The sequence below is a fragment of the Bos indicus genome, chromosome 23 (genome assembly GCF_029378745.1).
Source record: "Bos indicus isolate NIAB-ARS_2022 breed Sahiwal x Tharparkar chromosome 23, NIAB-ARS_B.indTharparkar_mat_pri_1.0, whole genome shotgun sequence".
Lineage (NCBI taxonomy): Eukaryota > Metazoa > Chordata > Mammalia > Artiodactyla > Bovidae > Bos > Bos indicus.
This window is the reverse complement of record NC_091782.1, coordinates 12,271,218-12,294,114: the sequence shown is the minus strand read 5'-3', so window position 1 is coordinate 12,294,114 and position 22,897 is coordinate 12,271,218. Positions and strand designations below refer to the sequence as shown.

General features: G+C 44.6%; 1 protein-coding gene across 1 annotated transcript; it reads left to right on the top strand.

The window, feature by feature from the left end:
- The first annotated feature begins 1,851 nt into the window (after nucleotides 1–1,851).
- On the top strand, nucleotides 1,852–22,400 carry PPIL1 (peptidylprolyl isomerase like 1). The gene is made up of 4 exons (XM_019986179.2): nucleotides 1,852–2,150; nucleotides 5,284–5,438; nucleotides 20,378–20,446; nucleotides 21,212–22,400. The coding sequence occupies exons 1-4, from the start codon at nucleotides 2,095–2,097 to the stop codon at nucleotides 21,430–21,432; spliced, it is 501 nt and encodes a 166-aa protein (XP_019841738.1). The 5' UTR covers nucleotides 1,852–2,094; the 3' UTR covers nucleotides 21,433–22,400.
- The last annotated feature ends 497 nt before the right edge of the window (nucleotides 22,401–22,897 follow it).

Genomic DNA, 22,897 nt, shown 5'->3' with positions numbered 1-22,897 from the left:
GGCCATAACGAGGGCACAAACACAAGACTGCAGGAAGTGTAAATTAATTATACCTTACATTAGCACAGCTTTCATCAGTCTAAAATGTAATTTTCTTTTCAAAAAAATAATTTTATTCATTTATTTATGGCTGTGCACAGGCTTTTCCCTAGTTGAAGAGCAGGGGCTACTCTGCGTTGCAGTGCGTGCACTTCTCAATGCGGTGGCTTCCCTTGTTGCGGTGCATGGGCTGTAGGCGCACAGGTTTCAGTAGCTGTGGTTCCCAGGCTCTAGAGCACAGGCTCAGGATTGTGGCACACGGGCTTAGTTAGTGAAGTTAGTTAAGGTGGTGCGTGGGGTCTTTCTGCGGCAGGGATTGAACCTTTGTCTGCAGCATTCCAAGCGGATTGTTTACCACTGAGCCACCAGAGGTAAACATTTAGGGAAGCCCCTAAAATGTAATTTTCTGTTTATTATTCATTCAATGAAACTCGAGCATCCTATGTTCAGTCCTCTGCGAGGAGGACACAAAGATGAACAAGGCTCAGTTATTCTCTCAAGGAGCGCACTGTCTAGTTTGACCTTTACGATCTTGTATGCCCTTATTCCTGCTTGGCAATTAAGGAAACTGGGATTGAACTGTGGTCAAGAGCACAGGATCCCAGCTCTGGTACTTTGAGCAAGTTATCTCTGTAAGTCTCAGTTTCCTCAAAGTAAAAGGGGGAATAGTGATATCTACCTCTTGTGGGTTTGAAGATTAAGTGTTGTCAAAAGCTCAAAAATAAGCTACAAGGATATATTGCAGAGCACAGAGAATATGGCCAATATTTTATAATAACTATAAATGGAGTATAACCTCTACAAATTGTGAATGAGGAAATTTTCAAGTGTGAGTTCCATTTGTGTTTGATTTTTAACGATGTGAAAGTACACAATAGTGCTTACTGGATGCCTGGTATAAAGTAAGCATTCATTTAACTGCCATTATCAAGTGGTGTGCAAAGCATTTACAGTATGTTCACTGATCCCATTTCTTTCTTGTCCTCCCTCCAAACTTCCTCTCATTGTCTTTGATAATGTGTAAACACTCCTAACAACCTTGGACTACCATCTATCCCAGCCACAGTCACTCTAATCCTTGCTTCTAGCCCTGACCTATTTGATCTTCATTCTCCTAGCTTTCCCTTCCTTTATCTCTGACTTTCTTCCCAGTCCTTCCCTCTTCCCTCTCCCCAGACACTTTGCCTTTGGAGACTAAGTTTGATTTGCTTTATGGCTATGGGGCTATGGACCTGTTGTTGTTTAGTACCTAAGCCATGTCCAAGTCTTTTGGGACTCCATGGACCATAGATCAGGCTCCTCTGTCCATGGGATTTCCCAAGCAAGAATACTGGAGTCGGTTGCATTTCCTTTTCCAGGGGATCTTCCTGACCCAGGGATCTAACCTGTGTCTCCTGCATTGGCAGGTGGATTCTTTACCACTGAGCCACTTGGGAAGCCTGGCTATGGACATATGTCATTTACCTGCTGAGTCTCAGTTTTCACATCTGAAAAATGGGAATAACATCAATTTTACAGGGCTGTTTTGCGGAGTAGATAACATAATAATGTCCAAGTGCTATGTAAATGTACAGCGCCTTACATTAGTGTTAGTTTCTGGCAGCTTTCATCTCTATCCCCTTCCGTTCTCTTCCTCTTCTTGGGTCTCAGCACTATTGTGGGACTAAGAAATTCTTCCAAACGTAAGGTTAGGCTTTAACTCTATTAGAAGTGCAGATTTGCCGGTCGGTCACACCCCACCCCATGCCTAAACGAACCAATCAGAGAGTCCATAGAATGGCGCGGTCCCTCTCCACTCGGAGATCACCTCCAATGGAGCTTGGCACTTTTCTCCGTCCTAGGAGACAGCTTGCTTTAGCCTCACGCTCTAGATTCTCGGCCTTGGAGGTGCGGGTTGGGGTGGGGGTCTTTCCTCTGCCTGGTCTCAAATCCCCCCAATTTTGGCATCTCTCGAGTTGAACGGCGGGAACCGGAAGCCGGTTGCAGCAGCCGCGGGTCCCGGCGAATCGACGCCGGAAGTAGCGATCGCCTCAGGAGTTTTCCGCCAGCTTCGCCATGGCGGCGATTCCTCCAGACTCTTGGCAGCCGCCCAACGTGTACCTGGAGACCAGGTGAGGGTCCGGCCTCCGGGGCTGGGCTGGTGGAGGCGATGCGGAGTTTCAGGCTTAGCCGCGGGGCTGCGTTCCGGGCTCGCGCCTTCGGAAGGCCAGCCTCCTCGTGGAGGGGCGGTAGTGAGGGCCGCCTTGGGGCTGAGTGGGGACCGCCACCGCCCGCGTCCGAGCTGCACACCCACTTGCGCTGTTAGCGACAGCGGCCCGAGTGCCCGCCTTCTACCCCTCGGTTCATTCATCCTTCATTCAACCAGCGCGCGTTCAGTCTACAGGCCAGGGACGTGGGATCGGAGGGTCAGAGGTGGATGAAACAGCCTTGCCTTTAGAAGCTTACAGTATAGTGAAGGAGACAGACATGTAAATATTAAGGGTTGTAAGTAGGTCCGTTATTTACACAGATTTTTAGGAGAACACAGGAAGAGGCGCATTCATTCCCTCCTGTCAAAGTGATAGTATTGAGCACCAAACAGCGAGTGCCATGTCCCCTGTGTGTAGCATCACGTTTAGTTTACTCCTCTTAGCAACTCAGATCATGTAGGTACTATTCCACCTTCTCTCTAGTTTTAGCAGGGGAAATGTCAAAATTTACAGAGTAAACTGCTTGATTAGTCTTGTAGCTAGTAAAGTAGGGGAGTCTCATTTGGAGTCTGATCTGTTTGCCTGCTGCGCTAGGTTCTTTAGCCCCATTCATTCCATTGCCTCTTTGGAAAAAGTTAAAAGAGATCTTTCCGAAGTAGGACAAATAACCTTAAGTAATTTCTTACTGCTCCAGCAATATAAAATTCAAATTTTGTGGTCTCTCCTTCAAAGGTGATTTTTTTCATCCCATATTTGCCTACCTCTCTCCGCCTACAGTCTTCCATTTGCACATCAATAAGCCAGAGTCCAGCCATTGTCTTTCTGCCTTCCTCTTGCTTGTGCTGCTTTCCTTCAGAGCACAGTTCTCTCAGATGCTGTTTTTGTCCCCTGGCCATCTTGCCTATCTTCTTACAAGGGAAAATTCTACTTTTTCTGGTCAACTTGAAAGTATGTAATTTCTCAACTACCTGTTTTTTTTTTTCTTCTTCTAGTTACAAAATAAATGAAAATTTAAATTCAAGCAGTTGTAGAAGTGTATACAGTAAGAAGTGACAGCCACTCCTGTCTGTAAACACACTACTAATAGTTTGAGAAGACCCTGATGCTGGGAAAGATTGAGGGCAGGAGGAGAAGGGGACGACAGAGGATTGAGATGGTTGGATGGCATCACCGACTCAATGGACATGAGTTTGGGTGAACTCTGGGAGTTAGTGATGGACAGGGAGGTCTGGCGTGCTGCAGTCCATGGGGGTCGCAAAGAGTTGGACACGAATGAGTGACTGAACTGAACTGATGTTGGATGATCTGCAGATCTTTTTCTCTGTACAAAAAGACATCTCTTTTATGTTCCATATTTAAACAATAATAAGACCATATGATCATACTGTATGTTTTTTTTCTGTAATTTGCATGTAATACATGCAGCCTTCTGTATGGATATTTCATATTTTAGTCATTCCCTCTATGAAGGACATTTAAATTCCTTCTCATTTTTTTGTTAGGACAATTACTGGAATAAACAGCTTTGCACCTGTTATATCCTCAAGCACTTTTGTAAGTTTTCACATAGAGTAGAAACTTTAGAAGTTGAAATTGCTGCCAAAAGGTATGCACATTCCAGATTTGTATAGGTTATTTTCTGATTGCTGTTCCAAAAAGTTATTCCCTGTATTTTAAAAGTATCCACCAGAATGTTCCTCTGTAAGAGGAAAAGCACTTAGAACCATGTCTTGCACAGAGTAACTGTTAATCTATGTTAAATGTTAAGAGTGTAAATGAATTGCCACTAGAAAGGCTTTTAGAAAGCTATGTTCTAGCACATACCACATTTATTTATAGAGTCCTTATACTGCGCTTCACACTAGGTATTTAGGCTATACAGAGTTGACTCAATTCTTACATTCTTGGAGCTTGAAGTCTAGGGTGAGAGATGAAATGGAGGTAGATGAATGAAATTAAGATAGGAAAGCACCTGTCTTAAATCTCATTTGTTCCTTTTTCTTAGCCACTTTTCAGGGGGAAAAGTGCTCATCACATTGTTGTTGCTCAGTCATGTCTGACTCTTTGCAATCCCATGGACTGCAGCATGCCTGGCATCCCTGTCCTTCACTGTCTCCTGGAGTTTGCTCAGGTTTGGGACAAGGTTTGAAGTAATCAGGTTAGGTTGCCTTTGTTGCACCTTGATACACACAAATTGTACTTTTTTTTTTTCCATTAATTTTTTTACAAATTTATATGGCCCAAAAATCACTGAAAGCCTTTCTGTCTCTCATTTACTCAGTTTCCACCTCATCCCCAGAAACTTGTGCTGTGTGCTGTGCTTAGTCACTCAGTCGTGTCTGACTCTTTGTGACCCCATGGACTATAGCCTGCCGGGCCCCTCTGTCCATGGGGATTCTCCAGGCAAGAGTACTGTTGTGGGTTGTTGTGCCTTCCTCCAGGGGACCTTCCCAACCCAGGGATCGAACCCAGCTCTCCCGCATTACAAGCGGATTCTTTACCATCTGAGCCACCAGGGAAGCCCATGAATGCTGAAGTGGGTAGCCTATCCTTTCTCCAGGGGATCTTCCTCACCCAGGAATGGAACTAGGGTCTCCTGCATTGCAGGTGGATTCTTTACCAGCTGAGCTGCCAGGGGAGCCCCCAGAAACTTAGGTATATGTAAATAAATGTGAATTCCCAATATTTTAATATCCAACTTAAATAAAGTTATAAACTGGGTGTAAGATTTTTCTCCCTAATTTAGGGGTTGGTTATATTGGTTTCCAATGATCCGTGATTTGTTGTGTATAAGGCATTAGGATTTTTAGTTCTCCATGGTTACTTTGCTTGAAAGAAGGACCAGAAGCCCCAGCATGTTTTCCTCAAAGGAGATGTCTGTGTTTATGTTATTTGCATTGTGTTGTTTTCCTTTGCTGAGCATGAAATCTGATCTTTATCATCATTTCATGACTCAATAAGCTTGCAAATGAAGACTTGTGGAGTGGTCCCATAACGTTCCTGTGTGCCATGACCTTGTTCTTGACTGGAGCTCTACTGTCCTCTTCCCCTGCAGCATGGGGATCATCGTGCTGGAGCTGTACTGGAAGCATGCTCCAAAGACCTGTAAGAACTTCGCTGAATTGGCTCGTCGAGGTTACTACAATGGCACCAAATTCCACAGAATCATCAAAGACTTTATGATCCAGGGAGGTGACCCAACAGGGACAGGTACAGTTAAGTCAGTGATAGTTTCTGAAATCTCATCCTGTTTATAACTGGGTATATGGCAACCAGAGCTCTCTTCCAAGTATCAGGGCCTGGGTTAGTTGATTCTGGCGACCACTTCTGCCCTTGCTACCACACACTCTTCCCCAAACACACGCATATGACGAGAAACCAGTCTTGACTCTTGAGCTTTACAGAGTTTCTCATAACTTGTATGTATTGCTTACTAAGAGCAAATAATATCTGCCTGAATTGTAGTAAGTAGCTCATGTGGTAAAGAATCCACCAGCAATGCAGGAGACCGCAGTTCCATTCCTGGGTCAGGAAGATCCCCTGGAGAAGGGATAGGCTACCCACTCCAGTATTCATGGGCTTCCCTGGTGGCTCAGATGGTAGAGTCCACCTGCAGTGCGCGGGAGACCTAAGTTCAATCCCTGGGTTGGGAAGGTCCACTGGAGAAGGGCATGACAACCCACTCCAGTATTCTTGCCTGAAGAATCCCCATGGACAGAGAGGCCTGGTGGGTTGTAATCCATGAGGTCGCAAAGAGTTGAACACAACTGAGCGACTAAGCACACAGTCTGGATAATCAGAAGAAAGATATTTGCAGCGTTTTAAGGAAAAGAAAATAGTGGATTCTTTGATGCACTCATTTAAAAAATATTGAGTACCTACCTTGTGCCAGATCTGAGTTCGAGGGACATGGCTCAGAATAAAGGGAAAAAACCCTCCTGCTCCCAATAAAGCAGGAAAAGGATTCGGTGATAGGATTTTAGTGGAAAAGTCAGGGAAGTCCTGTCTGAGAAGGTGTGGTTGGAACAGGAATCTGAAGGAAGTGAGGGAATGAACCTTGTTATTGAGAGAAGAACATTCCAGTAGGTCCAGAGGCTGTGAGGTGGGAGTCCCTGTAGGAGATCAATTGGGACCTTGTAGGGCATAGTAGTAGAGACTTCGGGTGTTATTCTGAATAAGAGGGGAGCCATTAGAAGGTTTTGAGCAAAAGAGTGACACAATCTGACTTATTCTTTTAAAAGATCACTGAATTCTGTTTGGAGAATAGAGATGGGGCAAGAGTGAGAGCTGGGAGCCAGTTAGAAAGCAGCTGTCGTCAGCCAGTCTCGATGTGGCTGGGACTCACGTGATAATAGAGATGGTGGTGAGAAGTGACTGGATTCAGGTTATGTTTTGATAGAAACAGAGCCAGTGGAATTTGCTGAGGTTGGAAAGAGGGAGGGGCAAGTGGGTGAGAGGAAGAGATGGTTAGGGATGACTTTAAGGTTCTTGACTTGAGTTTAGTAAAATGGGAAAGCGGAGAGAACAGCATGTTTGGATGTGGACCAAGAATTTGGTTTGGGTTTTGGCCACTATGTTTGAAAGACTTGTCAGATCTTCTGTAGAATAAGTAATGGGATATGAGTGTGGAGTTCATGGAAAGGTCTAGGATCGAGGTACGAATTCGGGAGTTACCATCATTTAGGTGGAATTTATTACTGAAATCGGTAGATGCCAGCATTTATACCTTTCAAGGGCCCTTGCCTCTCAATCTGCATTTTCTCTGCTGATTCCTACTCCTGCTCTTTTCCCTTTAAGTCAGCTTGGGTCTCTCTGTGGCAGCTTTTTTCCCGTCTTTTTCTTCTTTGTCATTCTTAATTGTCCTTTGTTTATCCTTTATGACTAAGAGGCATTTTATTTTTTTGATATATATGGACACACTTCAAAATACAGAATATAAAAGAAAGTAGAAAAAAAGAACCAAAAAATCAGTCATAAGGGGGAATTTCCTGCTGGTACAGTGGTTTGGACTCCGTGCCTCCATCTCAGGGGCTTGGGTTTGATCCCTGGTTGGGGAGCTAAGATCCTGCAAGCCGCGCAATGTGGTCAAAACAAGAAAAATCACTCATAAGGATACCTCCTAAGGATCCCTAACCACCGTTAGCTATTTCCCCCAGTATCCTACCTCTCAGAAATAATGAACATTAGCTTTTGGTGACCATTATTCTAGACATCTTGCATTTTGGATACCTAGTTAAAAGGATGGAGCGCCAGCTAGATGGAAATAATTTTAAGAGAATTAGGCTATGTTATGAATACTGTTGTCTTTTAAAGAAAAAGTGTTGTATTTAATTTTGTATCTATTTAACAGAAAAGTTGACTTCTTGCTCTGAAAGATGAGGCAATTATACCTAAATTTCTACCCATTCCTATTGTTTAGGGAAAACTTAGTTTTGTCTACCTCCTGTGTTGGGAAAAACTCAGTTCTACCCTCCTGGGCTTCTCCTTTACTTTTATGTGCTCGCACAGAACACTTTACTTCTTACACTTCTGGTCACCAAATATATGGAGTTTTTCTCCCCACATCAAGCAATTCCTTGGACACCAGCTGTGTTTGATTAATTTGCTAGAGCAGGCCACAGAACTCGGGGAAACATAAGTGCTTACTTACCAGTTTATTAAAGGATATGACAAAGAATACAGATGAACAGAGATGCTTCAGGTGAGATCTGGAAGGGTGCTGGAGATTGGAACTTCTGTCCTTGAGGAGTTGGGGTGCATCACCCTCCCAATGTGGATGTGTTCGTCTGCTTTGAAGCTCTCTAAAGCCTATACTACTGGGATTTTATGGAGGCTTCCTCCTGTGGGCATGATCAAGTATTAGCTCCATTTCTAGGCTTTCTCCTTCCCTCTCTGGAGAAGGGGCTAGGGCAGACACTGATAATTCTAACTTCTAATTATGACTTGGTCTTTCTGGCGACCAGCCCCCATCCAGGAGCCCCCCAGAGTCACCTCATTGAAACAAAAGATGGTCTTCGTGCTCTTATCACTTAGGAATTTATAAAGGTTTCAAGAGCTGTCTGTTAGGGACAGGGTCAAAGACCAAATGTTAGAACAAGAAATACTCTTAGTGTTCTTATCACTTGGGAAATTACAAGGGTTTTAGAAGCCTTGTGCCAGGAACCGGGGGCAGGTATCTATATTTTTTTCCGTTATCTCACATCTGTCCTCCCTCCTTTGCTCCCAATTTTGTGTTAGTTTTGTTTTTCCTTATCAGAGTTTAGAGCGTTTTCTATACTGCACCCATGAGTCCTTCAGTTACAGAGTGGGTTTACATTTTCAGAGGGTTCAGCGCTCACCACTAGGCTTTTCTATTTGTAAGTACTAGAAGGCAGAAATGGCTTTTATTGCAAGGGCTGGAGGGTGTTATATTTTTTAATTCAATCATGTTTAACAATTTCTTCCAGTTAAAAAAAGACCATGACTATGTACACTTGGGCCAGACAAATTCCCTCAGATTTTTGCAGACAATTCTGCTCCATTGCCTTCTGGTTTAGAACATAGCTGTGGAAAATACTGAGGCCAGATTTGCTCCTTCCTTCAATACAGGGAAACATTTTTTTTGTATTTCTGAATATTTTCTCTTTTATACTTACTGGATTTTCTATTTCATGGAACTGGTTTTTCTTTGCTTCATCACCTCCACCTTCCGTATCTGTCACATTTCTTCTGAGTAAGTGAGGTGATGTTTTTCTATTTTTTCCTGCACCCGCTGAAATAATCTCAGACCTTTACTCTGGCTTATTCAATTTTGAGTCATGTCTGTTCTGTTCTTTACTGCTCTGACTTATTTATTAGTGTTGTCTTCGTGTCATTTGGCTCTCAAACTTTGCAGAGAACTTGCTCTGCAATCTTTTCACCGTATCCTGTTGATTTATATTACCTTGTCTTTGAGCTCTTGTTTTGTTGAATTTTTCTTACTGTTGAAGCGTCTGTAGCTGCGACAGCCACGAAGAAGCCCTTCTTGGGTCATATTTTCTCCCTCCTTCCGTTTGTTGTGTATGTTCGCACAGTCTCCGTGCCACTTCTTGTCGCCTTATCCATGCTTAGTGTCGGAACCTGCACTGAGCTTACCTTTTATTCGCTTGGGTACAGTGTAAGTGGACTCTCTTTGTCACTGTCCCCACCTATGTGGGACCAGCTACCTTTCCCATACCAAATACTCGGTTGCCAACTTTGCTCTGTCTTCCCAGACTCCATGCTAGTGGTGTCCTTCTGCCCTGGGCCCTGGGCAGCCCTTGAGTGTAGCTGGAGCCAATGAAGAAGCCTCATACCATTTATCGTTCTCAGCTGTGTTTCCACAACAGAAGATAAATTAGCAAGAGAATAGCCTACAAATTCATTTCATATAAGTTGTGCATGACATTTCCTTTACAAGGAAATGGAGACCTGAAAAGGTCTGAGCGTTTCTATGCAAGCGTTGATTGAGTGGAAAGTTGTGGGAAGATGTTACCGGACAGAAGTGGGTATGAGTATGAGCTCAGTGTAGTAAACTAGGGGAGACGTAGCAAGGCTTGTTCATTCAGATTTCTCTTGATGTCCTTCTTTCTTGGAGGTAGGAATGTTCCGTTCCTCTGGGTGTACGAAGGGTGTCTCTCACTTGAGGGTCTTTATGCCCACTTCAGGGGAAGGTAAGAAAGTCCTTCCTGTACATGCTATTTCTCAGATTCCTTCAACTTGAAATATTCAGTATGGAACCTTACTTTGGAGTAGTGTATCCTAATCCCCAATCATGGCCCTGTGTTCCTCCTGCCCACTAAGGTGGCCGTTGCTGGTAGCCTGACCGCCACCGCTAAATGCCTGTGGTGTGTGGGGTTCTCCTTAACTTCTTCAGGGCTATTCACCTACTCCCCTTGTTGGCTTCACAGAATTGGAGGGCATGTGTAATAATTCTCTGGGTGACGTGCCTCCTTTCCTGATTTCTCCTTTTAAGGAGTACAGGAAGAAGAATCTCTTAATTCTTTCCTTGACTGACTTTTCAGAATCTTTGGAATAAGATTGTCTCTCTTTTCCAATTTGGTTTTTGCTGATGAATTTTTGACTTGGAAAGAGATTGAATTTTGGGGGTTTGCTTCATCCGTTATTGGAGGGGGCAGAGTCTAATTCTGCTTCACTCCACTTTCTTAGTCTGAAAATGCCCTGTCAACACGTTGATGTACTTCTTTCCTGTCTTCCTTCTCTCCTTTGTTATGAGATAAAATTTTAATTTATAACACCAGTAGAACTGAGAGTGTCCTTGATTAGTGTACAAGAATTGGAAGTGACTCAGATGTGAGTGCTCATATCAGAGCTTCCCAATATTTCTATACTTGGTTCTCAATCCTTCATAATGTCACACACATTTCCCTGATGTAATTTTAATGAAATTGAATCACTCAAAAGATTTCCAAATAATTGCATCCAACCTCAAGTATAGTGAGTAGTTGAGCTAAGCCTGCTGGCAGGCCTGTGACGGAAGGCAAGCAGGAATTGGGCCCTCCTGGGTCCTGAGTATGGACTGCTAGCTGATTAGGTAACACAAGATATGCTGCACGTGGCATCCTGAGCTCCTCAGCAGGTCAATGAATCATTTCCATCCCCAACTGTCCCTCAGTCTGGCTTCTCTGTAACTATACTTTGCATGATCTTTCTGATACACCTTTGCCAGATGTTTTCTGAGTTCGGCTATCTTTGACCTCCTGTTCATTTTAAACCATCTTTTTCTTTTAAATCTCCCTTACTGTAATAATGCTGTGTGGAAAGCGCGCTTAGCCCTCTGAATGTCTCCTGTGGCTTGTCTGCTGACCTCTTGTCTCCCCTCCCTGTGTGACCTGGCTCCCGTCAAGCTCTGCTTTCACTCTTCCCGCTCTGCACTTGGCCTCATGGTGCTCGCCGGCTGCCGTGATTGCGCTGATTAACTACACGCTGATTATGCTGTGCATCGCCCTCACTGATTTCATCTCACCTCTTAGTAGCTCCAGGAACACCTGAAATGTAAAGTGTTGAACAGCAAGCTCATTGTTACTTTTATTCATTTGATGAATGTTTGGTAAGAGTCTGCGGGGTATCCTGTACTATTCCAAGGTCTGTGAGGAGTATTTAAACATTAGAAGCCAAGGCATTTTTCTCTTCCTTGCAGAGCTCCCTGCCCTGCCAGGAAGACAAGGTACTCGTTATAAGAAACAACAGGAAAGTAATAACATGGAGGCTTCCCTCATAGCTCAGTTGGTAAAGAATCCGCCTGCAGTGCAGGAGACCCCGGTTCAAATCCTGGGTTGGGAAGATCCGCTGGAGAAGGGATAGGCTACCCACTCCAGTCATCTTGGGCTTCTCTTGCAGCTCAGCTGGTAAAGAATCCACCTGTAATGTGGGAGACCTGGGTTTGATCCCTGAGTTAGGAAGATCCCCCGGAGAAGGGAACAGCTATCCACTCCATTATTCTGGCCTGGAGAATTCCATGGACCGTATGTCCAAGGGGTTGCAAAGAGTTGGACACAACTGAGTGACTCACTTTCAGAAAGTAATAATACAATAAATATGCACATTCATGGTTATACGCTTTCAGTTATCTATAGAACATAGGTTGGAATAATTCATAATAAGAGAAAAGTACAGTGGAAGTGGGACTGGAATGGGATGGAAGCATATTTTGAGGTGAGCCTTAAAGGAAATGTAGAATTTTAACTCTTGAGAGGACAGGGAAGGGCATTTTAGATTTCAGAATGAATGCAAAGAGGAGGCGCAAGGGAAAGAGGCCTCTGGGGTGTGAGGGAGAGCTGTCACCCCGGCATCGTGTCTCGCACTGGGACTGGCGGTGACGCAGCCCAACTACCTCTCCACACCCAGGACAGATGCCGGAAATGTGATTTCTAAGGCCCCTGAACTGTGTGTTTAAGGGATAGTAAGGGAGGACCAGTTAGGGACAGAGTGCAGAGTAGTAGGAGAGAGAGTGGGGTTTAGATCAGGCCAGTTCATGGAGATTCACAGACAGAAGTTCAGGTTTGATCCAGCATCATCGGGGACCATTTGGGATGCTTTGTAAGGAAAGTATGTGAGGACATTTAATCCACCCGTGGTCCGTGGCAAGGTAATGTAGTGTTGGGGTGAACAGAGGGTTGTGGAGCCTGGTGGGCTTGGGGTTGAATCTTGGCTTCACATGAACACTTCTTAATTGTAGACAAGTTATGTAACCTCGCTGAGCTTCTTATCTGTAAATGGGGAGTGTGGTTATATGTACCTCATGGGGTTATTGTGAGTAGTAAATGAGCAGATGTTTGGAAAATGGTTAGCGCAGACTTGATACAAAATACGAGCGCAGAAACATACGGTTTTTATTATTCATTTTGGTTATTAATTCATTTAACAAATGTCTGTTGGACTCCAGGCATTATTTTAAGAGCTGGGGATACAGTAATGACTAAGAAAGCCCTTGTGAAACTCATTCTAGTAGGAGAGAGTGAACAAATAAGTACATGTAGAAAAAAACGATGGATAAGGGGTAGAGCAGGGATTCTCAGTCTTGGCATCACTGACATGCTGGGCAGGGCAGTTCTTTGTTGTGGGAGTGTCCTGTGCCTTGTAGGATGTTTAGCTGCTTCCTGGACCTCTACCCCCAGATGCCAGTAGAATCCCTCAGTGTGATAAGCAAAAGTATCTGCACGTATTGTTCAGTGTCCCCAGGGGGCAGAGTGTTGCCTGGTTGAGAACCACTGGGATATGGAGAGAGGTGGTATTGTGGATAGTGTGATTAAGGAAGACCTCTGGGAGGTTATGTGAGTGGAGCTCTGGGTGAAGTAAAGTAGTGCGCCGTGAGACTGTCAGGGCCGGGCCATCCAGAGGGAGCAGCAGTCAGAGGCCTCAGTGCAGTGTGCTCTGCAAGAACAGCAGAGGCTGGTGTGGCTGGAGCAGGTGGCGAGGGCGAGAGTGGCGGGGGGCCCTGGAAAGTGTTGTAAGTTGTTGTGAAGACTTTGCATTTTGTCCTAAGTGTGGAGAAGTGTCACTGGAGGATTTTGAGCAGAGGTCTGCCATGATCAGACTTATTTTAAAAGGATCCCCCTGAGTTCCACTTGGAGGATAGACTAGTGAGGAAAGCTGGAGGCAGGGAGGCCAGTTAGATGGTTTCATTGTTGTCAAAGCTAAAGCTTGTGGTTTGGACTACGGTGATAGCGGTTCCCTGGGTGCTGGTCCTCTGGGAAGCACATGCCTGGATAGAGTTAGGAGGTCAAGAGATTTAATGGGGTAACACCTGTGAAAGATAAAGGGGTGAGGGAGCAAGGACTGGAAAGAGAAGTCGTCACGTAACAATGCAGGTCTAACATCTGTGACAGAGGAGAAGGAAGCAGAGAAGGGAAGCAGAGGAAAGTGAAGAGCTGCAGTAAAGGTGGGATATCAGGAAGGGCGGCAGCAGCTATGAGACGCTGCTCGCAGATCAGGCAGGGTGAGGCCTGACGACTGACTGTTGGACTTAATGACGACGTAGTGGTACCGACGACCTTGACAAGAGCCGTCTCCACGGAGTGGTGAAGGCAAGCATCTGGATGGAGAGCATCAAGAGGCCGGAGAAGGGGGGTGGAGTTTTTCTGGGAATTGATGCAGAGACATAGGGGGAAACTTGGAGACAGTGTTTGTTACTGTTGCCGTTTTTCCAAAATGGGAAATAGTAATACCATGCTTTTATGCTGATAGGAATGATGTACTAGAAAGTTGATATAGGACAGCGGAACATCGGAGTTGCAGAGTTTTTTAAAGGTGAATGGGCTTGATTGGTGTGTGGTGGTAGGATAATCATTTGGACAGTTTGAGTGTATTAATAACGGAAGAGGGAAAGTAAACAGGTAGAGATATAGGAAGGAAAGAGAATTTGGTGGTGAAAATATGTGCAAGTTCTCATCTTTTTCTCAGTGAAATAAGAAGCAAAGTTACCCACAAAGAGCAAGGAGCAGCCGGGGAGTAATGGAGGTTTGAAGACGAACTAGAATAAGCTCAGGCAGACTGACTCCCAAGGTGGATCATGATCTACAGTCACCTCTCACAGAAGATGTTCAGATTGCCTCAAAGGGGGCTCATCATCACTGATGCCGCTCTGTGTGCTTCATGTTATATATCACATGGTTTATATATCACATGCATGCTCTCATTTAATTCTTGTAACAGTCCTATGAAATGTATGAAATATAATTCTATGAAATATAATTTCTACTACTATTCCTGTTTTACAGACAAGGAAACTGAGGCTTAGAGAGGGTAAGTGTCTTGCTTAAGGTTGCACAACTAGTCTGCGGTGAAGTGGGACCCAGAATCCAGATCTCTTTGACCCCAAAGGCAGGTGAGCCTGAGAGGACTCTTATCTTAAGAACGTAAAGCTTCTTGGGAACTGTAGTGTCATTTGCTGTGTTAGATCTGGTATCTGGCATTTGCCCTGGCAATCCACTAGCAGCCCCACTAGTCAGCTTCCCCTTCCTACTGTTAACTAACCAAGTGGTTGTATCAGTTTCGGATCCTTTTGGCTGCAAGTAACAGAAAACCACGGAGGCTTTGTTTTTTTCATGTGACAGTATGTCTGGAGTTAAGCAGTTGTGGGCATTGGTTCCCCTGCCCAGTGGAGTTGTCAGGGATCCAGGCTTGCTGGATCCACTCCTCCATTCTTAGTGCTTTGGCCTTTGGTACCAAACTTGTCTTATGGTTGCAAGATGGCTGCCGTTGCTGCTGACATCACCTCTGCTTTCCAAGGAGGAAGATGAGAGACAGAGGAGTCTCCCTTTTTGTCAGGAAAGCTGTAGCTTTCTTAGAAGCTCTATTCAGTGGCTTCCGTATACGTTAGTAAGTCAGAACTGGGTCATCTGGTCACCCCTAGCTGCAAAAGGGACTGGTCAGTACCTGCCTTTTTTGTCTCTGAGGTTGAGGCAGGCTGTGGAGAAGGGGTTGGAAATGCTCAGAAGACAGCTTCAGTATCTGTTAGAGGCTTCCTTGCTGAAAGAGAGGCTTTGATTGGATTGTGGTTAGTCACCTTCTCGTGTCAAATGCCCCAAGCAGAGCTTTCACACGGGCCTCCTAATGAGTAAACTGGCTGACCTTTGGCTGCTTTAGGGCTGGATATTGATCCATGATCCCATCAGCTATGGGAGAGGTGGGGACAGGTAGCACAAAGTTTGGTGATCTTTGTGTGGGAGACCACTCTGCATGTCTCAGATGCCACTTCAGTTCATCTTGAGAGGTTTCTGTAGTCGGTGAGGAGCAGGAGGAACAGACATCAGAGGACTTTTGGGAATAAGAAAGGATTTATGTTTTGTTAGTTTTAAGAAACAGAAAGCACAGGTCATATGGAAACAGTTTAAGGAATTTCAACTGCAAAAAAATTCTTTGTGCCAGAAGATCCCATTAAAAGAGTGAAAAAAGTAAACTGGAAAAAAATACTTGCAAAAGCATTCACTGACAAAGGATCAGTATCTAGAATAATCCTACTAGTGAAAAAAAAAAATATACACACACACACATTGTAAAATGTCAGACCACTCAGTTGAAATGTGGCTATTGACAGAGGAGGAAAGCTAAATAACCACTAAACATGAAATTTTGCATAGCTCCAGGGAAACGCAGTTTAAAACACGAGAGCTGACACACATTAGAAAGCCTGGCAAAAGGACCTCAGGCAGTGAGAGTGAGAGCACTAGGGGGTGGTGCACATTGGGGCCACATCTGACAAGATAGTTGGGGAAATGTAGTAACGGTGAAACGCTCATAACCTGTGAGCCTGCACGTCCCCCAGTGAGGTATCATCCCTGAACACTCCTGTACTTGTGTTCGGGAGACAGTAGAAGAATGGTTATTGCAGCATAGTTTATGATAGCAAAAACATGGGCAAGATCCTAAATATCCATCGCCATGAGAAAAGATAAGATTGCAGTGTAATCAGAGCTGCCTGGAACAAAATGGATGAATATCACTTACAGTGTGAGCCAAAAAAAGCTAATTGCAGAAGAATATATAAAGTATTGGAGAAGGAAATGGCAACCCACTCCAGTATTCTTGCCTGGAGAATCCCATGGACAGAGGAGCCTGGTGGGCTACAGTCCATGGGGTCGCACAGGGTCGGACATGGCTGAGCGACTTAGCATAGCACATTTATATAAACTTAAGAGCATGCAAACAACAGTATCCTTGTTTAGGGATGCAGACAATATGTAGTAGAAAAGAAAATGCACAGAAATTACAAATTCCTGGTCAGAATAGTATCTGAGAGGAAAGTGAGCCCACAGCCCTTGTTAGCTCTTGGGGAATAGCGGAGTTGAGAGAGGGAAATGGGGTGGGGGGGGTGTGCTTGGGGTCTTTGGGTCTGAAACCGTCTGGTGTCATTTCAGGAAGTTCCAAAGAGTTCCCAGTACCACAGTTCTTTACATCTCAGCATGGAAAGAATTCAGTGAGAGGCAAAGAGATATAGATAAGTGATTTATTAGAATAGGACGCTTGTGTGGTTTACAGGTGGGCAGGCGAGGGGTTGCCACGTCCTGAGAACTTGCTAGGCTACAGTTTTATAATCAAAGGAAAAGCGGGGAGCCAGGGGAAGAACTTTTTTTGTCTTTTCTGAGTAGACGTTATGTTTCTATCATCAGTTCCTCCTCCAGGTTGCATAGGAAAGTTTTTCATCCCTATATGGTCAAGTTAGGTCCACAAATTACTGTGCATTTTATGTGTACAGAGAGCATGTCCTGGGGCTCATTAACTTACTGAGATTACTGGGCAGGATGTGGGGCTAATGCCACTGTTGTTTGGGGGCAGGTCTCATGCTTCTAAGCAAGCCTGCTCTTTATCGTTAACTTGCAGGGGTCTCCCATGTTCTACTTAGAGTCCCCTAATGGGGTTAATTACTTAATCACCTACTTTGTCCCTTTACTCTGTCCCTATCAGACTCCCGTATTTTCTTTCTTTTTTCTTTTTCTTTTTATTTATTTGGCTACACCAGGTCTTAGTTGCGGCATGCAAACCCTCAATTGCACATTCTCAAATGTGGGGATCTAGTTCCCTGAACAGGGATTTGAACCTGTGCCTCCTGCATTGGGAGTGAGGAGTCTAGCCACTGGACCTCCAGGGGAGTCCCTGCACACTTTTATTCCTTGAGAGGAGGGTGCACAGTTGTTTGTCATATTACTCTCTGTATTATGTCTGAAATATTACATATTTTGAGTAAATATGTGAAAGAGAGTACTGAAGAGTGAAAGAACTTGGAGAGTAGAGTGTGGAAACAGGCCTGTGCTTGTGCCAGAGGAGCCCACAGTGCATTTTGACCGCAGAGCTTCCTAGTTGTTGGCTTTGTTTGTGATCATTGACCTGTTGTGCTCTTGCACCAGACAACTCTTTAATTACTCCTGTCCTCCTACCGTCTCTGCCCTATTCCACATGCCCAAAGGAATGCTTTGATTGGAATTATTTGTCTTTCTGACATTTTGCTGCAAACCCTACTGAACTGAATTAAGTTATGAAAAGATAACATTATGACTAAACTGTCTTCATGGCCCGAAGTACTTGTCAAACTATGTACTGGTCAAACTATGCCTAGTGAGTAAAAAGGGGCCTCTAGGCCCTTTCTTCTCATCTCCTGGTTGCTTAAACTCCAGGCTTCATCTACGAGGCTCTGGCAGTCCTTGACTTGCAGAGATCATACTTCCGAGCTGCTGAACTTCACCCTCAGCTTGCTCATTCAAGCCCTGGGGGTAGGGCTTGACCTGGATTTGTCCCCATAGCCCTGTTTCTCCTCTTTCATCTTCAGCCCTAGCCCTGCAGCTAACCCCCCTACCTTCACCCCAGGCTCAAGCAGGAACCTTGACCCTGTAGTCAGAGGGAATGTATTGGTTATATAAATGCTGTTTGGAGGTATACTGACAAGATGGGATTTTTGGAATGAATTTTTACATAGTTTGGTAGCTCAGTAATTTTCCAGAAGCTTAGGTAGCCTGGGCCAGGTGGGAGGTTTCCCCAACTCTGTTAAGATTCACCCCCATGCCTCTTTACATGAGAACAGTGTTTCCTTCCTGAACCAGGGGCTGTGACAGGCTCCCTGTGGTGGAGCATCCTAAAAGATAAAGCAAAGGATTTTTTTTTTTTTTACCATGGAAACATCTTAGCAGGGCCCAGGGCTCTCTGGGGGTGGACATGGTGCTTTAACATGCTACTTTCACAGCAGGCTGTAAAAGAAAGTGAGCTCCCTGCCTCTGGCCAGTTTCCTGGCTGCCAGGCAAGCAGAATAAGCTGGTAAAATCCACTGTTCACTTTGTTTCAGGATGTTTTGTCTTGACTGGTCAACTTGAAAGTGAAAGTCACTCAGTCATGTAAGACTCTTTGTGACCCCAGGACTGTACAGTCCATGGGATTCTCCAGGCCAGAATACTGGAGTGGGTAGCCTTTTTCTTCTCCAGGAGATCTTCCCAACCCAGGGATTGAACCCAGACCTCCCACATTGCAGACAGATTCTTTACCAGCCGAGCCACAAGGGAAGCCCAAGAGTACTGGAGTGGGTAGCCTATCGCTTCTCCAGCAGATCTTCCCAAACCCAGGAATTGGACCAGGGTTTCCTGCATTGCAGGTGGATTCTTTACCAGCTAAGCTATCAGGAAAGCCCCGAGAAGCCAAAATAGTTCAACAAGGCATATGGTTGACTAAATAATTAATTAGGAAAGTTATCTCCTATTAGGACATTTTTTCCTGTGGTAAATTCTTATTTAATATATCATTTTTTTCTAACAATAAACCTGGGTGCCCAGCATAGCAAGAGTATGGACTGTTGTATCAATAATATAAATAATGTGGTGGTGGTTACCAGCAAATTGTTCCCAGTGCCATGTTTCTTCATATCCTCCTTATGTTGTAGCCACATGTTCCGGGAAACAAACTCACTCAGAAAGACAATGCAGATAGTGGAGTGCAGTTTGTTACACCGGCGGGCCCAAGGCAGAGTCTCCTCTTAGCCGAGGACCCCGACCAGTTTTTGTGAAAACTTTATATACCCTAAGTGTACTTGTTCAAACCCACCTCCCCAAATTCCTTGAAACTAGTCTGGACAAGGTAAAAGAGAGATACGATCAAAGTTAACCCATGATTTATGTGTCACAAGACTAGATAAACAGTGGATATTTATCAATAGCCCTGTGGTCATATCCCTATAAACATAATGGAATTTACCACTTTGTTCTGTTACAGAGATAATTAGCATATTCTTTTAGGCAATGGAGAGTCCAAGTACAAGTCTTGAGGCTCTTTTATCCGGGGGTCTGATTTTCCATTGGTATGCCGTTTTTATAGACACTGGGCACAGAGTTCAGAGTCCACTGGGAGGGTGACCATGCGTGTAGCCTAATGTTCGCAGCCTGGCCTGAGATGGAGTCCAGCTCTGCCTGTCTCCTCCTTCACTTACAGTATGTGGCCTGTCCTCTTAAAGAATTCTGCTTACTGTAATATTATTATTTTCTGCCACATTGCCACTTAGCACTGTCCCTTTTTCTCCTTAAGCTAGTTATCTGACTTAAATGATTCTTTTTCCCCTTCATCTAGGTTAAGGATAGTGAATAGGTTTCAATTCTTATGCCATCTCTGATCCATTGAAAATAGCTGTCTGGAGTTGTGGGTGGGTACAGATTCAGAGGCCAATCTGAGCTCTGCAGGGAAAAATGCTGATTAATTAGCAATGTCTGTGACGGGCACAGGCTTAGGTCTTAGACCACTCCTGTCTGAAGTACTCATAAAAATGTAAAAAATTAAGAAAGCTCTTAACACGTCAAGTCATGAATGGTGGTTATTGTAGATTGTTAGATTCAGGAGAATTTGCTATTCCTTTGATAATGATCTATGTTTTCTGTATTTTGACAGTGAACATGTATTACTTTAATAAGCAGGAAAAAAAAACCAGTGTTATTTTGAAGAGAAACGTCCTACCTAAATGAAACTGGTGATTTGAATGTGCTGTGTCAGTGCTTGATTCTGCTGCTGGGCTGTGTGGTTGCAGTGTACTTGGCGGGCGGCTGGGTGTGCACGGTGATCTTCCTTTCCCGTACTCCAAACAATCTTTTGGCCCTGGACCGTAGTTCTTGTTGTGTGGTGGGATGTGAGACTGACTGACTGGTTTCCCATCTTCTAACTGGCAGGTCGAGGTGGTGCGTCTATCTATGGCAAGCAGTTTGAAGATGAACTTCATCCAGACTTGAAATTCACAGGTAAGTGTACGATCTGGCTGGACTGGGTAGGAAGAGGGAGTGGATTTTAAAAGCTCACTCTTTTGGCAGTGATTCAGGGTGACTGCCTGACGCCATGGCGTGGTGCCATGTAGCTGCCCAGCTGCAGCGCCCCGAAGAGCTCTGGCCGATTAGAGAAAGCGGCGCCTCTCAGAGTCCTGAGTGATTCAGAGCACTGGTCTTGAGTGATCTCAGTTCTCACTGCTTGTTGAATGTTGCAAGAAAGCAAAAGATTCTGCAAAGAAGCAGGAGACCTTCCTGGATTTTTGAGGGGAATTGAGAACCTGGTCCAGCAGTTAGCAGGGATCATGATGGATATAAGCTGAGGAATAGGTGAAGACAGGGCTTCCCTGTGGGCTCAGAGGGTAAAGTGTCTGCCTGCAATGAGGGAGACCTGGGTTTGATCCTCGGGTCAGGAAGATCCCCTGGAGAAGGAAATGGCAACGCGCTCCAGTACTCTTGCCTGGAAAATTCCATGGATGGAGGAGTCTGGTAGGCTATAGTCCATGGGATTGCAAAGAATCGCACATGACTGGGCAGCTTCACTTCAGGTGAAAACAAGGAAGAGGAGGCCATTGGGGTAGTCCAGTTGTCAGTCTCTGTGCGAGAGTAGAGAGCCTGCCCTGAGGGCAAGATTGTCCAGTTGGGTGCTTGGTGTGGCTTCTTTCTATCCCTAGGCTGGTATAGCAGGTCCAGGCTGGAGTGTCAGGGTTACTCATACTCTTTCCTCTTCCTTTTTGCCACCAGGGGCTGGAATTCTCGCGATGGCCAATGCAGGGCCTGACACCAACGGCAGCCAGTTCTTTGTGACCCTGGCTCCCACCCAGTGGCTTGATGGCAAGCATACCATTTTTGGCCGTGTGTGTCAGGGTATAGGCATGGTGAATCGAGTTGGAATGGTGGAAACAAACTCCCAGGACCGCCCCGTGGACGATGTGAAGATCATTAAGGCATACCCTTCCGGGTAGACTTGCTGCCCTCTCGGCCACACCCTGGTCTTCGGAGATGGCCCCAACAAACCAGTTTGCAGATGACCTAGAATGACTCATAACTCTAAACTTCATTTTGGCCTTGCAAATCTGAGGCACTGAGGAGGCCTGGGGTCTTGGGTGAGTTAGAGATGGAAGTATATTTTGATCAGATGCTTCTTTTCTCTTCCCCAGTGCCTGCGTTGACTGAGCATTTGCAGAATGCTCTTACACGATCTTTCACAGATAGCTGCTCACTGCACATGACCCACACTGCTCCTTCTCGTGTGTGTCTGCTTTATGTACTTCAAACAAAGTGAAGCCAACTCTGTCATTTCGCAGTGCCTAACAACCTCTTGTAGAAATTTATATTCTGGCCTACACTGCAGTCTTTAGTGGCTGACAGCCATAGAATTCAAAACCAAGTAGTGTCTATCAGCCTTCTTAACTGTGTGCGCCCCCTATTTCGTCTCTTGCATTTGTTCTTCCAGGGATTGTATGCATCTCTGTATATATTTTTCCTCTCAGAACATCAACACTGCTGTTTCTGACACTTAGACATCCCACGCAAAGCCACTTTGAATTTTTGCCAAATGAAAAATGCATCCAACAATCAAGTTTCTAAGAAGGTGTCAAGTGGGGAATGATAATGTGTAATAATCGAGAAATGAATTTATTAAAAAGAAGCAGGCGCATTGACCATTTTTTCTCCAGGAAGGAGTAGAAATCTGTAGTGAGCATAAAGGCAGACTGTGAGTTCTCTTTAAAAAAGCAGTATTCTCATAAAGGAGAAGCACCACTTAAGTTTTTTTAAACTAAGACTTAAGAGAAATTAGGTAAGAGAGTTTATATATATATTTTTAATCTTTGTAGTTTTTTTTAAGGAGGGAGTGGTGAGGGAAAGGAAGTTAATACCTATGGAATGCATAGAAACTTCCAAAATAAAATGCCATTGATGGTTGAAATCACTGCTGTAGTCTGATCTTAAACATTGTACGAGGTTCTAACAGCCATTCGGACCTCTGAATCATCTCAAGTAGTATTTATTGTAGGACTGATCTTTAGGCTTTCATATCATTTTAGGTTTGAGGATCTCTAGTAGATTTCTGCCATCCAAGAGGAGGTTTGACTTTTAAATGGAGGTACCAGAGAAGGAAGTTAAGTGATGTCGACCAGCATTTCTGAGTGAGGGGGACGCCCCTGTGGATTAACCACGTGGATGTGCTGAGATACCTGAACCATTAGGTGAACTTGCAGGAGATACACCCACGTGTCATCATGAACTCAGGGGCAATGTGTGATGTGGTATTTGCTTTCTTAAATGGATAGCTCCTTGACTGAAAGAGGATTATAGCTTAAATGTTCCTCCTGATCCCTCTGTGATTTTGGAAATGGTGATTTACTTTATGGAATGGCCAAACAAGGTTCTGTTCCTCAGGCTTTCCCCATGCACATCTTTCTCTTT

What these genes read in the sequence shown, in the direction of transcription:
- PPIL1 (XM_019986179.2), top strand. Translation starts at nt 2,095, where the DNA reads ATGGCGGCGATTCCTCCAGACTCTTGGCAGCCGCCCAACGTGTACCTG. An exon ending in AGGTGACCCAACAGGGACAG is followed by an intron (nt 5,439 to 20,377) that starts GTACAGTTAAGT and finishes TCTAACTGGCAG; the next exon opens with GTCGAGGTGGTGCGTCTATC. An exon ending in TCCAGACTTGAAATTCACAG is followed by an intron (nt 20,447 to 21,211) that starts GTAAGTGTACGA and finishes TTTTGCCACCAG; the next exon opens with GGGCTGGAATTCTCGCGATG.